Source organism: Glycine soja, chromosome 6, assembly GCF_004193775.1.
Source record: "Glycine soja cultivar W05 chromosome 6, ASM419377v2, whole genome shotgun sequence".
Taxonomy (NCBI): Eukaryota; Viridiplantae; Streptophyta; class Magnoliopsida; order Fabales; family Fabaceae; genus Glycine; species Glycine soja.
This window is the reverse complement of record NC_041007.1, coordinates 4463668-4481092: the sequence shown is the minus strand read 5'-3', so window position 1 is coordinate 4481092 and position 17425 is coordinate 4463668. Positions and strand designations below refer to the sequence as shown.

Below are 17425 nucleotides of genomic sequence, written 5' to 3'. Positions count from 1 at the left end.
TAAACAAATAGTGTCTCTATATATTAATAAGCTAATTTTAAAATAGCTTTTATTTTTTTATAATTCAAAACAATTTAATTTAATAATTGCTTAATAAAAGGTTGTCGGGTGTTACTAAGAGCACCCAATATTTTTGCTATGGATCGACGATCTGTATACGGATCGAACTCGTGTCTTCTGTATTATTAATAGAATACTCAAATCAATTGAACTAATAGACACATTATGTTGTAAACAAATAGTGTCGCGGTATATAATAAACACAAAAATTATATAATGAGTTTTTCAATATATTTTTTAAATCTGCTTAAAATTTAGTAATCTTGTACTTTACAATGCAAAATCAACTATTAAAATTTGTTTTTTTTTTTTAAATGTAATACCCATTAAATCTAATAATCAACTACTAATGGTGTAAATTACACTTGAAAGACACCTAAAATTCTAAAATATATATTGTTTGAAAATAAAGTAATACATTTTTACAAAAACATCCTTATTTTAGTATCAGCTCTTAATTACTAGTTTTTTAAAGATTATTTACAAAGTTTTTGGAATCCCACAAAAGTAGGGCCTTAACGATCAAGTTTATATACTATCGCAATAGTAAAATTATTTAAAAATTATTTTTTTAGGAATTTTTATTCATTTAATTTATTTATAAAATTTGATATTTAATTGAATGATGTGTTTAGATGTTTATTATAATGATTAAAAATTAAATAAACATAATATTTAATTGAATGATGTATTTATATATTTTGTATAGCAATTGATAATTAAATAAATTTGATATTTTTTTACATATATAAATACTTATTAAACCTATGATTTTTATTTATAATTTATATATATAAACAAATTAATTATTAGATAAAAAATCATTATCATAAAATTTATTATGTAAATTCATATGTATATTAAATATAAATTAAAAAATTTAGTTTTATATATAGCAATATTATTTATTTATAACATCTATTAACTCAGTTGTTTTGAAAAAGATTTTTATTCTTCCACTGTGTTGTTGGGTACCCAGAAAAAAATTCTGGGTGCTCCTAGTAACACCCGGGACTAGAATGTTTGAACAGAATTGGGCTTACTTGGTTGCGCCTGGTGCCCATTCCAAGTTTGTTCCTGTATTCTGGGCGAATGCGAAGGCTCATGTCACGCGGCTATTAGAATAAAGTCACTTCCCAGTTACTTGACTCTCTCTCTATTCTTTTCCGCCATTCCTAACCCTACAAGCTTCGTCTCGTAAAGAAAATTCCAAAGCTCAACAGAGAAAATGAGGACAGTGCTTTCGCGCTTGATCCATTCCACGCCTTCCATTTCCAGGATCAAGTATGCTTTCTGTCTTTTCACTTTTATTCCCTTTTTCCTTTTTAACCGTTATGTTCCGTTAGCGTGTCGTTTTTCGTTCTATGCTCGATTCGACGTGTGCTTGTTGTTAAATATATTGATTTTATATTCATATACACATATTATGACTTTTTATATATATATTTTTTGATTTTTGGTAACTACAGTGTTGCGCATAATATGCTATGTGGAGGATAGCCGGTGCAAATTAAGTGTGTCATGAGTTTAATATTTAATTATTTATTTATGGAACTCACTGTGTCAAGTTCAGTACAAATGTGATTTGAATTTTATGTTGATTGTCTTCATGATTTGTAGATTACTCATTAGGTCATTGCATCGTGTTTTCTCTTTTTTCTTTTTCTTATGTTGCAGTGCCACGGTAGTGTCAATCAGCGGGAGAAATCTCTTCTTTAAAGTTGAAGAAGCAGAGACTGTAAATGTGGCTCCACATCTCTTCTTTACATTTGAAGAAAATGGGCCTCCACCCCCAACGGAAAAGGTCTTCTACCAACATAACCGTATGTGAAGCATTTTGTATATGCGTTTTCTAACTTATAACTTGTGTTGAATGTTATTAAAGTTGGTTGTGTTTGGAGGCAATCGGTTTGTTGCAAAACACATTTTTAGAGAAGCCCTAGATCGTGGCGAGTCTGCTGGGTGTCCTACCAGGTTTTTTTTTTTTTTGGTATTTGTGCAACTTTCTGTCTATCATGCTTTATGTATTGGAAACACTTCATTGTTACCTGCTTTTCATATTTATTATTTAACACTTTTCTTCTTGTAATGTATCTGCGTTGTCATTCACTGTGTTTTTCTCCCAGGTCTGGTAGGTCATCCCTGCATGATTCCTGGGCTAGGAATTTTTATTGGTATAAAGGTCTGCCTTTTTTTTTCTTTTTGGCATTTTCTTGTAGACTAAATCTTTCTAGGATATTATAATTGTCTAATATATCTAAACTGTCTTCTAAAAATTAGGGAATCTCTTTTCAACTGATTCATTGACAGAAGCTCTGAATGGGGCCACTGCTGTTGTAAGTTTCCCCTTCTCTTCTTATATTGCCTGGTAAAAATTTAGTTGCAAGTTTCCCTTTAGTTTGTTAAATGCCCGGTTAATATTTTGCAGCTAAGAGAAAGCCCAAAGCCAAGTTGGTTTTACTTCTTTTTTTTATTATGTTTCTTTTGCAGTTACAAGATGTTGCTTTAGATTTTGTCGCTTAGGATACAGAATTTTATATGTAAATATTTGTTCCCTTGTGATGATATGCCTGTGGTGCTAACTTGTGTTTCTTTTATAAGATCTCATTTATGGGTGGTTTTGGCTCCAACATCAAAGCTATTAGAGCAGCTTCAGATCAAGGTAATTGAGGAATTCACATTTCATCCATATTCTTTTGAATCCAATTTTTCAAATGTCACCATCATTATTTTTTAGTTCTACTGCTTAGAGTAGCCAGGGCAATGCCCATACTAATCTTTCTTTTTGAGCTTATAACAACTGCAACTGAGCCTTATTCCACTAAGTGGGATTTGTTGAATAGATCAAATGATAAGACTAGGCTTAACAAAAATTTGGAAAAAAAAATTGTTCAATTGACAGACAGCTTAATTTTGACTTAAATATATAATCCCTTTTAAAGATTAAAAAAAATACAAATTTCCATGCTAATGTTAGGCTTGTTGAAATCACAATATCTTGATAGTTGATGGTGTTGCAATTCACAAGTTCTCCACTAATACGAGTCTAGGAGACTGTTATATGCAGCATTAAAATAATTTAGTCTTCCACAAACGTATAGGCGACAGGGGTTAACTGTTTAATCCACTTTAGGGGAATCACAGATACAGATTCATACAGTTGTCTTTGAGAAAACATTTTCTTACCAAAAGCATTCTATACTCCCAAAAATTTTCAAATGGAAGTGCCAAAATTGTAAACTCATACTGAAAACTTTTTAATTTTTTGGGATTATTATTTACCTGAGTCAATATATCAGCTCAATATATCCTTACCTGTGTCAGTATTGCAGTGCAAGAGCTTGCAGGAGCAGCAACAAGTCTGTTTTTCCCCTGATAGATTTCTAGCCACCCCTGTCCAGATACAGTCATGAGGTAGTTATAGCCATAGAAGTACAAATACAGCACAAATCTTCTATCTGGATAATTTTGAGAACCCCCGAGAAAAAGTAATGAAAGGAGTCAATGCTGTCCTAAACTAAAACATATCTCCTGTTGTCTAATGATTGACACAGGACTATTAATCTATTAAAAGCAATGTTTTTAAAACTGAACCAGTGATTGAACTGGTGAAGGCATTGGTTTAAGGTTCGATGGTTCGACTGTAGTTAAACTGTGGTTGAACCGGTTTTATATTTTTCAATATTATATAATATTTTAAGTAATCAAGTAATATTTAATTAAAAACTTAGGATCTAAAAAATTATAAATTAGTATAAATGATTAAATTATATGTTTCATAAGATAAAAAATAATAATAATTGAGAAAATATTTAAGAATGTATTTTTATTTATCTTAAAATATTTTAGATAAAATAATAAAAAAACAAAAAAACAATTTAAAAAGACCGGTTCAACCCTAGTTTTCTATACCGGTTCAGAGATGTTCCGGTTTTTTAGAGTCTCTGGACCGGTTGAACCGGTCGGTCTGGTCTGGTTTTAAAAACTTTGATTAAAAGTTACTACAAATTATAAGAAATAAACTAACAGTGGCTATGAGGAATGATGGGAAAAGGATGGATGGTACTGTCAGTGGGGGAAAAGAAGTTTTCTTAGGCTGCTGTCAGCCTGTCACAATTGTCCACCTTATTATAAGAAAGAGTTGGTGTAGCAATTCGGGCCACAACTTCAGGTTTAGTTTTTATATGTTTATGGACTTGATACTTAATCCAGGAATTGCTATACTTGGTTTTAACTTGTCAAATGAGGAAGACTGTTGTCAAGCCATACAAGGCATTGAAATAGGATAATATGCTAGAAATTGTTGTCCCATCAGTATAACATAATTATAAGCTTTCTGTTCTGTGAAGCCTCTAGCACTTATTATCATGTGTATGAGCTTTTCAGTTATAAATTTCTGTCTCTCTGGCAAAGAAATAGTGCAATATTCAGATACTATTCTTGTATGTTTTTTGGCATAGTTTTCCAATTTGGGACATGATAGGTGTATAGAATGTTGCTTCATTTCATGTAATTGTAGACCTAATAGGGCAGTTGTCTTGTCTCTGTTATGTTTTTCCTTTGCCAATATGTCTATATATTTATTTGTTGTGGAAAATGGAACGAGTCTAATGACAGAAACTGGTGTTTTGGTTGAATGAATTCTAACATGAATTTATTTTGTCTCCTATTCTAAATTATTGGGGGTGATATTTAGCCAGTGAGTTGATTTATTGGAAACTATTTTCTGTTCATCAGTTTACAAGATTTTTTTTTTTAAAAAATTTGGAATTGATTTTGTTGTCCAGCGATGTATTAGTTATTGTTTCCTCCTGTAGAGTTCTTTGGCACTTATTGTTGGATGATTTGTCCTTGGTCCCACAGGTGTTAAAAGATTTGTCTATATCTCTACTGCTGACTTTGGTGTAGTAAATGACTTACTGCAGGGCTATAATATAGGAAAGGTAATATGTCCAACTCTTTTATCGTGAGGGTATTTTGAGGAATGAATCAGTAGTTGATGAACTTTGCCAGGAAATATGTGATGGAGGAGTATCATCAATTTTTAACATCTTGTGGGTACATTCACTCTTCAATAGTTTTGACTTGTTAATCATTTAAAATTTACAGTATTCAATATGTGATTGGCCAGTTTTCTTCTTGTCACTGCTAATAGTTATAATTAACTTCTTCAGTCATCAGTTATTGTCTTTGTGATGTTCTGAATTCTCTCTCTTTGGGCTGCAATCTTTATCATGTATACATGCTTCTACTTCTATGAAAGAAAAAATTGTAAAGTTGACACTGAAATATTTTCTATTATAATCTCGTGAAATTTTTATATAGTGGCTTAATTGATGCAGAGAGCTGCTGAAACAGAGCTTCTGAACAGATTTCCATTTGGAGGTACATATTCAGTCTCTTACATTGATTCCTAGGAGGTCTGAATTAAATCTAGACTAGTTTTAGAAGTTGGTAAATTTTATCTTTTGGCTTGTAATGTGTTTGCTATCCTAGTTGATAATAGGTGACACTGTTCATTTCGCTTGTTTTTTAATCTCTCTTTACTAGCTATTGCAAAGATGTTTCCATAGTACAAGGGATGAAGAAAGTTAAGTTTTCCATCTAACAAGGAGAAAAAAAGTGAAGTAACTCATTCTTGGAATTATGGAGTATTATGCTCATACATGATTGGACTATCACATACCTTTTTCAGGAGTAATTCTGAGGCCAGGATTTTTTTATGGGACTCGAAGAGTTGGATCTCCATTGGAAATGGTAATTTGATGTGACTCTCTAATATGACGTTGACTTTAGTTTTTTCCATCCAGATTAGCAAATAACTTAGCTCCTTTGATGAGTTGACATTAGTTTTTGTATATAACCTGACTAAGCCCAATATATGTATCTGTAATGTTTTCCCCATCTTTTCATTCTTCATATTTATTATTAGTTTATAGAGGGGATTAGGGGTTTTTCCTGTTCAATTATGGTTGTCTAAACTGTTTACCAGTTGATTGATTGGTTTTGGGTGCAAGTGTCCTGAAATTGAAGTTTGAATTTCTCTTCCCGGCACTCAAAGTTCTGACTTTTCTTGAGTATTTGTTTGTTTGCGGTATACGTTCATGGCATAGCTCTTTTTACTTTTATTAGTTTTTGGTTTGAATGTCTAAATATTTGTCCTGAATATCAGCTTAAAAATCGCCCCAAATTTGTCGTTTCCTATGTTTTTTTTTACTGTTATTCACTTGAGTGTTGTAGGTTCTCCCACCACTTGTTGGGCCTCTGATGACGACAGCTCCTGTCAATGTTACTGCGGTGGCAAAAGTTGCTGTTACAGCTGCTACTGCTACTGATCCTGTATTTCCCCCGGGGATCATTGATGCCTATGGAATACAACGTTTACTGTCAGAATATATCTAACTAGAATTATCTTTCTTTTGTTTTCTGGGTAAATCTAATTTGAGGCGATTTGCTTCTGAATATCCGTGTTTTACTATTATTGTTAAACTGAGAATATTTCTCCATACCAAATCCTTGAAAGAATAAAATCTGAAAGTGCGTGCGTGCATGTAGCCATAGATCTACCTTTCCAATTTTTTTAATTTCACAATACATCAAGAATTTTTTTTATTAGTTGTTAATTTGTTAGTTTTTTTTAGCCCGAGTCCATTGATTCAACTACTTCATTGAGTAAGGTAGACTACATTTGGTAAAGTGATTGGGAGTTGATTAGTAAATTGATCCGCGTTTCCTAATTCATAAAATCTGACTGGAAGAGCATGGACCCTGAAAGTAAGAACAAATATAAAGCAAGACTGGACAAATTCCAAATAGAACTCTTCCTGTCAACTATCGATTCAACAAGTCTATCAGTAAATGATCAAGACTTAATCTCACTCTTTCCATCCAAAAACTTAACCTTAGTTTAGAATTGGGGCATAATTAGGGCACTGTACTACAAGTAACAGTCTTTGGAAGACCCGCAATATGAACACAACAGTGCATATGGCTGGACTGGAGCAAAGTAAAGGACTTTAACAAAATAAAATTAAGTTAAGTAGTAGTTGATGTTGACTTTGATTTATTAGAAAATTGAACAATATACATCAATTTTTAGTTGATACTCTGACTACCACAAAAACAAAAAAGGTCAGTTTAACAACCAATTTCCTTGTATATCATCGGAAGCGAAGAAGAAGAAAGATTCACCCTTTCACAGCTGACTAAGGTACGGGAAAATGAAAGGAAATAGTAAAGAATTGTAAGTTGATAACCTTGAAAGTAGAAAGAAACAATTCTAGAAACACGCTGAGTAAATAAGTAATTAATTATGTACGAAAGCAAGAAACAACTATCATGTGGTTGGTGTACATGTTGACCATATATGGTCCAAGGAGGCCGCAAATTGCTATAACAGGACCATTAAAACACTAGCTTTTCCCTGTATACGTAACAATCCTCTCTTTTTCCTTCTTTTACACTTAAATTATCATCATGATTGACTCATTAATTTCTGCTGCGAAAGTCGGTGACATAGACCTGCTCTACAAACTAATTCAGATGCAACCATATGTGTTGGAGCACACAGATTTCATGCCATTTGTTGATACTCCTTTGCATGTTGCAGCCGCAGCTGGGCATGCAAGTTTCGCCACTGAGATCATGAGACTCAAGCCTTCATCTGTATGGAAGCTGAATCAATGTGGCCTTAGCCCCATGCACCTTGCCTTGCAGAACAAGCATTACAGAATGGTGTGTCGCTTTGTGAACATCAACAAGGACCTTGTTAGAGTCAAAGGGAGGGAAGGTCTCACTCCTTTGCATATTGCTACTCAAACTGGGAGAACTGATCTTGTGGCTAAGTTCTTGTCGGCTTGCCCTGGTTCCATTGAAGATGTGACCGTCCGAAGTGAGACTGCGTTACACATTGCTGTGAAATATGATCAGTTTAAGGCCTTGGAGGTCTTGGTTGGATGGCTTCAGAGAAATTGCCAAAGACTTGCTGAGGACCGGGAAAAAAGGGTTTTAAATTGGCAAGATGAAGCAGGCAACACCGCTCTCCATCTTTCAGTTCTCAAAGGCTTCCCACAGGCATGAGGCATATCTTTCGATTCTTATATTTTACTTCAAAGAAAAAAAGAATGTTTTCAAAAGACCTGAGCTTATTTAATTTGGATTTACAAAATTAGCTTTAATGACCCTTTTTATAAGCTTTAGATTATTTTTTTCATTATGACATTGGTGTCAAATACCACCGGTTTTACTGATAATTATCTCCGTTGGAGAATCTGACTGTTTAGTAGGATTTTTCTTTTTAATCATATTTTTTCTATTCAAAAGACTCAAATTTAAAATTTTATTTAAAGAGACGAAACCTAGTTCCACTTGGATTAACAATTTCTAGGTTAGTTTATTTAATCATGGTTTAATATGAACCAAAAAAAAATCATAGGTTAATTTCAATATGGTGCTTTTGATATGCTTTGTACAGGCAGTTAGGTTGTTGATAGACCGCAACATAGACAAAAAAGTCAAGAACTTTGAGGACTCAACAGCGTTGGACATAGTGGAGATCAATCAAACTCAGGCTCACTGTGCATTGATCAGAAATGAGTTGGTTAGAGGAGGAGCTTTACGTGGGTTTTCACTAGCCAATGTTCCACTCCTAGAAGAAGAGCTAAGAGCAAAAATCACATTCAATGAGCGAATACCAATCTATGTTACTCGTCTCAGAAAGCGAATATCAAACGATACACGCAATGCTTTGTTGGTGATTGCTATTCTCTTCGTAACGAGCACGTACGAAGAAGCACTTAGCCCCCCCGGTGGAGTTTACCAAGGTGAGGCTAGTAGTGTCACAACCTCAAAGAAAACTAGGGCATCATTGCATCAGAGGGATTATGCAACACCATAAATTGTAGGGAAAGTGGTGATGAAAATGCAAACGTTCTTCTGGTTTTGGTCCTTCAATGCATGGTCCTTTTATCTATCAATTTTGATGATATGTTTGTTAATGCCACGAGGGCGCATCAGCCTTATAGTTACTTTCTCACTTTCTATCTTTTTTGGGTGCTACGTGTTCTCCAAGATGGTTATATCACCCAGCCTCAAGTTAAACACTGCCACTGCGGTTATGCCATGCATATTTATCGTCTTCTACAGTTGGGGAAGTTCGATATACATTAGGTTAGCCAAAAAACTTAAAATGTACGGTTATAGACAAAAAGACGCGTTGAAGTTTTCCAGAGGAAATAGATGGTAATAATGACGTAATTAAATGTTGTTGTTGTTCTAACACGCATTGATTCAAGTTCGGGGATGCTATTGTATATTGATATTAATTAACAATAATATGTGCGACGACCGTAGTGGGGAGAGTCAGCTTAGATTATGATAAGAAACACTTGTCTTTAATTTGTATATAATAATTATAATTATTTATTGCAATTGACTATTAGTCTATTACTTTAGAAATCAACTTTCATTTGTCCATATTTCGAGAAAGAATAATTTTAATTTTTCATTCTCATTTTACATAAGAATGAATGAATATTATGATTTACATTTTAAACCACCATGAATATGGCATCTATAGGATAATTCTCATCTTGCCATACAAATAAAATAAATGAGAGACTAGGACGTTTAACTCTGATATTATAAAATGATTTTGAATAATCTAACCGGTTGCATTGTTGTTAATATACACGTCTTATTATTACATTTTGCATTGATTTTTAAAATAATGAAACAAGAAAATGTTTATTTTCATATATATTTATATTTTCAATAAAAAAGGTAATAATTATATATAATTTGAAAATTAAAAAAATTAAGAGCTAAATTAAAAATCATAATTAAATGAGGTGATGAGACGAAAGACATTTAAATATTTAAAAATTATAAATATTTACTTATCAGAAAATATAAATATTTAAAATTAAATTATAAATGTCGATTAAATAAATTTAAGTTATCAGTTATAAAAAAATGAGATAAATTAAAAACTTCATTGAATTGATAACTATAAAAAGGAAAATATTACTTTAATTTGATATAATTTTTTTAAAACGTGTATTATAAAAATGAAAAACATATATCTTTTATAGAAGTAAATCATGCTCAAATTGAATAAGATTATTATAGATGATAATCTTCAACAATTGAACATAGTTATATTTCAAAATTTAAACTCAAAATAGTTGGAATTAACTATATTATTTTTATGCTATGAATGTTTTAATTTGTGTGAACAAATAATTAAGTATTTAAGAACTTAACTTATATGGTAAGTACTAATCATTAATATGTTTGTTGCAATTAATTTGATAAGTTTCATTATAATAAGTTAAAAATATTCGTAAAAAAGATTACATCTTCTTATATATACACTTAATTAACCAAATAGGTGTCATTTTTAACTTGTGAATTTATATAATAGGTTGTTGAAATAACATTGTAGAAACTTTTAAAAATGTCTCCTAATTAAATTTTGTGTATCACTCTGATATTAGTAATTAGTATACAAATAACTAATCATTATATATAATCCTAGGTACTAGTTATTAATTATTAGAGGAGATTCCTGCACTCCCTTCATAAATATATACTGAAAATTTTGAGGAGATGAAAAAAATATTGTAAATCTATACAACCTAAGGTAGGGAATAACAAAGTTGGAGAACATCATGCATTCATTACAAAACTTTCCTAGGCTTTTATTTTATATGTTCTTTTATACACTAGCTGAAATTTACAAGGTATTGTTCAATACATTCTTTCAGTTTTTGGAAAGTCACAGGTTTTGACACAAATGAGTCCATACCATTTGCAAAACACTCTTCAGCACTCTCTGACAAAGCATTTTCGAGGAAATTTATTCCAATATTAAATTGAAATCAGCCAAAAGATGGTTTAGCATTAGTTTTGACCAAAAGCAACTATTTGGTAACTAGCAGAATTTGAATTAGTACACAGGAACTTATTAGCAAAATTGAACAAGCAGGAAAATCAAGGCTTCTGAAGAAACTATTAAGGATGGAAATATTTTTGTAATAGTCTAATAATACCTGTATAATTAATTGAATATACAACTTACACATGAAAGTTATTTGCTGACATGAGAAATACTAATAACAAGTAAGAACACAATCTCTAATACACTCTTTTGAACATACTTTTTATCATTAGCTGAAATTTATAGGAAATCATAATTTTGTGGGTTACTTTTCTTATTTAACGAGCCAAATTCATGATTTTGTAGTTTACAATAAATTTGAAACAACAGAAAAGAGTATGTTAGAAATGTGTTGCTACTCATCCTTTTGCTGATATACTTATAGAAGTTTATAATTAAATGAAAGTAGAAATATTTTTACATTATCATGCATAAACTATTTAATTTTAAAATAATATTTAACTGAGATTTTTATTTTTTCACTATGTTTGGGTGCCCCAGCAGAAGTGCTCCTAGCAACACCCGGAACTAGAATGTTTGAACAGAATTGGGCTTACTTGGTTGCGCCTGGTGCCCATTCCAAGTTTGGTCCTGTGTTCTGGGCGAATGCGAAGGCTCATGTCACGCGGCTTCTAGAATAAAGCCACTTTCCAGTGACTTGACTCTCTCTATCTTTCCTTTTCCGCCGTTCCTAACCCTACAAGCTTCGTCTCGTAAAGAAAATGAGGACAGTGCTTTCGCGCTTGATCCATTCCACGCCTTCCATTTCCAGGATCAAGTATGCTTTCTGTCTTTTCACTTTTATTCCCTTTTTTCCTTTTTAACCGTTATGTTCCGTTAGCGTGTAGTTTTTTGTTCTATGCTCAATTCGACGTGTGCTTGTTGTTAAATATGTTGATTTTATATTCATATACTCATATTATGACTTTTTATATATATATTTTTTGATTTTTGGTAACTACAGTGTTGCGCATAATATGCTATGTGGAGGATAGCCGGTGCAAATTAAGTGTGTCATGAGTTTAATATTTAATTATTTATTTATGGAACTCACTGTCAAGTTCAGTACAAATGTGATTTGAATTTTATGTTGATTGTCTTCATGATTTGTAGATTACTCATTAAGTCATTGCATCCTGTTTTCTCTTTTTTCTTTTTCTTATGTTGCAGTGCAGTGTCAATCCGCGGGAGAGATCTCTTCTTTCCAAATGTCTGCTTTAAAGTTGAAGAAGCAGTTAATGTGCCTCCACCCCCAACGGAAAAGGTCTTCTACCAACATAACCGTATGTGAAACATTTTGTATATGCGTTTTCTAACCTATAACTTGTGTTGAATGTTATTAAAGGTTGTTCTGTTTGGAGGCGATTGGTTTGTTGGATCACACTTTTTTAGAGAAGCCCTAGAACGTGGCATGTCTGCTGGGAGTCCTAGCAGGTTTTTTTTTTTTTTGGTATTTGTGCAACTTTCTGTCTATCATGCTTTATGTATTGGAAACACTTCATTGTTACCTGCTTTTCATATTTATTATTTAACACTTTTCTTCTTGTAATGTATCTGCGTTGTCATTCACTGTGTTTTTCTCCCAGGTCTGGTAGGTCATCCCTGCATGATTCCTGGGCTAGGAATTTTGCTTGGTATCAAGGTCTGCCTTTTTTTTTTTTCTTTTTGGCATTTTCTTGTAGACTAAATCTTTCTAGGATATTATAATTGTCTAATATATCTAAACTGTCTTCTAAAAATTAGGGAATCTCTTTTCAACTGCTTCATTGAGAAAACATCTGAATGGGGCCACTGCTGTTGTAAGTTTCCCCTTCTCTTGTTATATTGCCTGGTAAAAATTTAGTTGCTAGTTTCCCTTTAGTTTGTTAAATGCCCGGTTAATATTTTGCAGCTAAGAGAAAGCCCAAAGCAAAGTTGGTTTTACTTTCTTCTTTTTTTATTATGTTTCTTTTGCAGTTACAAGATGTTGCTTTAGATTTTAAAGAACTTGTTTGGTGAGGGTCCATTCTTTTATCAGTTTTCTGTGGCAATATATCTCACAATTTTATGTCCCATCTTGGGGTCAGCTAGGTAAAGGTGGTTCGAGCCTAGCCTCTATCACTGGTGAATTTAGAGAATGTTGATGAGAATGATTATTTAGTTTGGTTTGATAGTCTTGATGCTAACAGATTGAAAGGGAAAAAAGGAAGTGAGTGTTTGTGATACTGTGAGATAATTTGGGTTGAAAGTATTATAGATTTTTAGTAAGCATGCTGCATGCATGGCACTAACTAACCTAATGTGTCTGAATTTTGTCGCTTAGGATACAGAATTTTATATGTAAATATTTGTTCCCTTGTGATGATATGCCTGTGGTGCTAACTTGTGTTTCTTTTATAAGATCTCATTTATGGGTGGTTTTGGCTCCAACATCAAAGCTATTAGAGCAGCTTCAGATCAAGGTAATTGAGGAATTCACATTTCATCCATATTCTTTTGAATCCAATTTTTCAAATGTCACCATCATTATTTTTTAGTTCTACTGCTTAGAGTAGCCAGGGCAATGCCCATACTAATCTTTCTTTTTGAGCTTATAACAACTGCAACTGAGCCTTATTCCACTAAGTGGGATTTGTTGAATAGATCAAATGATAAGACTAGGCTTAACAAAAATTTGGAAAAAAAAATTGTTCAATTGACAGACAGCTTAATTTTGACTTAAATATATAATCCCTTTTAAAGATTAAAAAAATACAAATTTCCATGCTTATGTTAGGCTTGTTGAAATCACAATATCTTGATAGTTGATGGTGTTGCAATTCACAAGTTCTCCACTAATACTAGTCTAGGAGACTGTTATATGCAGCATTAATATAATTTAGTCTTCCACAAACGTATAGGCGACAGGGGTTAACTGTTTAATCCACTTTAGGGGAATCACAGATACAGATTCATACAGTTGTCTTTGAGAAAACATTTTCTTACCAAAAGCATTCTATACTCCCAAAAATTTTCAAATGGAAGTGCCAAAATTGTAAACTCATACTGAAAACTTGTTAATTTTTTGGGATTATTATTTACCTGAGTCAATATATCAGCTCAATATATCCTTACCTGTGTCAGTATTGCAGTGTAAGAGCTTGCAGGAGCAGCAACAAGTCTGTTTTTCCCCTGATAGATTTCTAGCCACCCCTATGCAGATACAGTCATGAGGTAGTTATAGCCATAGAAGTACAAATACAGCACAAATCTTCTATCTGGATAATTTTGAGAACCCCCGAGAAAAAGTAATGAAAGGAGTCAATGCTGTCCTAAACTAAAACATATCTCCTGTTGTCTAATGATTGACACAGGACAATTAATCTATTAAAAGCAATGCTTTTAAAACTGAACCAGTGATTGAACTGGTGATGGCATTGGTTTAAGGTTCGATGGTTCGACTGTAGTTAAACTGTGGTTGAACCGGTTTTATATTTTTCAATATTATATAATATTTTAAGTAATCAAGTAATATATAATTAAAAACTTAGGATCTAAAAATTTATAAATTAGTATAAATGATTAAATTATATGTTTCATAAGATAAAAAATAATAATAATTTGAGAAAATATTTGATACTTATGTGAAATATTTAAGAATGTATTTTTATTTATCTTAAAATATTTTAGATGAATAATAAAAAAAACAAAAAAAACAATTTAAAAAGACCGGTTCAACCCTAGTTTTCTATACCGGTTTAGAGATGTTCCGGTTTTTTAGAGTCTCTGGACCGGTTGAACTGGTCGGTCTGGTCTGGTTTTAAAAACTTTGATTAAAAGTTACTACAAATTATAAGAAATAAACTAACAGTGGCTAAGAGGAATGATGGGAAAAGGATGGATGGTACTGTCAGTGGTGGAAAAGAAGTTTTCTTAGGTTGCTGTCAGCCTGTCACAATTGTCCACCTTATTATAAGAAAGAGTTGGTGTAGCAATTCGGGCCACAACTTCAGGTTTAGTTTTTATATGTTTATGGATTTGATACTTAATCCAGGAATTGCTATACTTGGTTTTAACTTGTCAAATGAGGAAGACTGTTGTCAAGCCATACAAGGCATTGAAATAGGATAATATGCTAGAAATTGTTGTCCCATTAGTTTAACATAATTATAAGCTTTCTGTTCTGTGAAGCCTCTAGCACTTATTATCATGTGTATGAGCTTTTCAGTTATAAATTTCTGTCTCTCTGGCAAAGAAATAGTGCAATATTCAGATGCTATTCTTGTATGTTTTTTGGCATAGTTTTCCAATTTGGGACATGATAGGTGTATAGAATGTTGCTTCATTTCATGTAATTGTAGACCTAATAGGGCAGTTGTCTTGTCTCTGTTATGCTTTTCCTTTGCCAATATGTCTATATATTTATTTTTTGTGGAAAATGGAACGAGTCTATTGACCGAAACTGGTGTTTTGGTTGAATGAATTCTAACATGAATTTATTTTGTCTCCTATTCTAAATTATTGGGGGTGATATTTAGCCAGTGAGTTGATATATTGGAAACTATTTTCTGTTGATCAGTTTACAAGATTTAAAAAAAAAAATAAAAAAACTGGAATTGATTTTGTTGTCCAGCGATGTATTTGTTATTGTTTCCTCCTGTAGAGTTCTTTGGCACTTATTGTTGGATGATTTGTCCTTGGTCCCACAGGTGTTAAAAGATTTGTCTATATCTCTGCTGCTGAATGTGGTGTAGTAAATGACTTACTGCAGGGCTATAATATAGGAAAGGTAATATGTCCAACTCTTTTATCATGAGGGTATTTTGAGGAATGAATCAGTAGTTGATGAACTTTGCCAGGAAATATGTGATGGAGGAGTATCATCAATTTTTAACATCTTGTGGGTACATTCACTCTTCAATAGTTTTGACTTGTTAATCATTTAAAATTTACAGTATTCAATATGTGATTGGCCAGTTTTCTTCTTCTCACTGCTAATAGTTATAATTAACTTCTTCAGTCATCAGTTATTGTCTTTGTGATGTTCTGAATTCTCTCTCTTTGAGCTGCAATCTTTATCATGTATACATGCTTCTACTTCTATGAAAGAAAAAATTGTAAAGTTGACACTGAAATATTTTCTATTATAATCTCGTGAAATTTTTATATAGTGGCTTAATTGATGCAGAGAGCTGCTGAAACAGAGCTTCTGAACAGATTTCCATTTGGAGGTACATATTCAGTCTCTTACATTGATTCCTAGGAGGTCTGAATTAAATCTAGGCTAGTTTTAGAAGTTGGTAAATTTTATCTTTTGGCTTGTAATGTGTTTGCTATCCTAGTTGATAATAGGTGATACTGTTCATTTCGCTTGTTTTTTAATCTCTCTTTACTAGCTATTGCAAAGATGTTTCCATAGTACAAGGGATGAAGAAAGTTAAGTTTTCCATCTAACAAGGAGAAAAAAAGTGAAGTAACTCATTCTTGGAATTATGGAGTATTATGCTCATACATGATTGGACTATCACATACCTTTTTCAGGAGTAATTCTGAGGCCAGGATTTTTATATGGGCCAGGATTTTTTTATGGGCCTCGAAGTGTTGCATCTCCATTGGAAATGGTAATTTGATGTGACTCTCTAATATGACGTTGACATTAGTTTTTTCCATCCAGATTTGCAAATAACTTAGTTCCTTTGATGAATTGACATTAGTTTTTGTATATAACCTGACTGAGCCCAGTATATGTATCTGTAATGTTTTCCCATCTTTTCATTCTTCATTTTTATTATTAGTTTATAGAGGGGATTAGGGATTTTCCTGTTCAATTATGGTTGTCTAAACTGTTTACCAGTTGATTGATTGGTTTTGGGTGCAAGTGTCCTGAAATTGAAGTTTGAATTTCTCTTCCCGGCAATCAAAGTTCTGACTTTTCTTGAGTATTTGTTTGTTTGCGGTATACATTCATGGCATAGCTCATTTTACTTTTATTAGTTTTTTGTTTGAATGTCTAAATATTTGTCCTGAATATCAGCTTAAAAATCGCCCCAAATTTGTCGTTTCCTATGTTTTTTTTTTCTGTAATTCACTTGAGTGTTGTAGGTTCTCCAAGTTGCTAAACCATCGAACCAGATCCCACTTGTTGGGCCTTTGTTGACACCTCCTGTCAGTGTTACTGCGGTGGCAAAAGTTGCTGTTACAGCTGCTACTGCTACTGATCCTGTATTTCCCCCGGGGATCATTGATGCCTATGGAATACGACGTTTACTGTCAGAATAAATCAAACTAGAATTATCTTTCTTTTGTTTTCTGGGTAAATCTAATTTGGGGCGATTTGCTTCTGAATATCCGTGTTTTACTATTATTGTTAAACTGAGAATATTTCTCCATACCAAATCCTTGAAAGAATAAAATCTGAAAGTGCGTGCGTGCATGTAGCCATAGATCTACCTTTCCAATTTTTTTAAT

General features: G+C 32.5%; 3 protein-coding genes across 4 annotated transcripts; all 3 read left to right on the top strand.

Moving 5' to 3' along the window:
* Nucleotides 1-1085: 1085 nt before the first annotated feature.
* On the top strand, nt 1086-6620 carry LOC114414888 (uncharacterized protein At1g32220, chloroplastic-like). Of its 2 annotated transcripts, XM_028379333.1 has the most exons (10): nt 1088-1344; nt 1738-1864; nt 1946-2034; nt 2187-2242; nt 2341-2396; nt 2662-2722; nt 4924-5003; nt 5403-5445; nt 5756-5817; nt 6301-6620. In XM_028379333.1, the coding sequence occupies exons 1-10, from the start codon at nt 1289-1291 to the stop codon at nt 6460-6462; spliced, it is 792 nt and encodes a 263-aa protein (XP_028235134.1). In that variant the 5' UTR covers nt 1088-1288; the 3' UTR covers nt 6463-6620. The 2 variants fall into 2 exon arrangements, with proteins under 2 accessions (XP_028235135.1, XP_028235134.1); XM_028379334.1 differs by lacking the exons at nt 1946-2034; nt 2187-2242 and having other exon boundaries at nt 1086-1344; nt 1738-1883.
* Nucleotides 6621-6808: 188 nt separating this feature from the next.
* LOC114414893 (ankyrin repeat-containing protein BDA1-like) lies at nt 6809-9320 on the top strand. The gene is made up of 3 exons (XM_028379339.1): nt 6809-8133; nt 8534-8891; nt 8970-9320. Exons 1-3 carry the CDS (start codon nt 7537-7539, stop codon nt 9302-9304), a joined length of 1290 nt encoding a protein of 429 aa, XP_028235140.1. The 5' UTR covers nt 6809-7536; the 3' UTR covers nt 9305-9320.
* A 2202-nt stretch (nt 9321-11522) lies between these two features.
* LOC114414887 (uncharacterized protein At1g32220, chloroplastic-like) lies at nt 11523-17400 on the top strand. Its single transcript, XM_028379332.1, has 10 exons — nt 11523-11777; nt 12170-12263; nt 12345-12433; nt 12586-12641; nt 12743-12798; nt 13380-13440; nt 15667-15746; nt 16146-16188; nt 16499-16578; nt 17060-17400. Exons 1-10 carry the CDS (start codon nt 11722-11724, stop codon nt 17234-17236), a joined length of 792 nt encoding a protein of 263 aa, XP_028235133.1. The 5' UTR covers nt 11523-11721; the 3' UTR covers nt 17237-17400.
* Nucleotides 17401-17425: the final 25 nt, after the last annotated feature.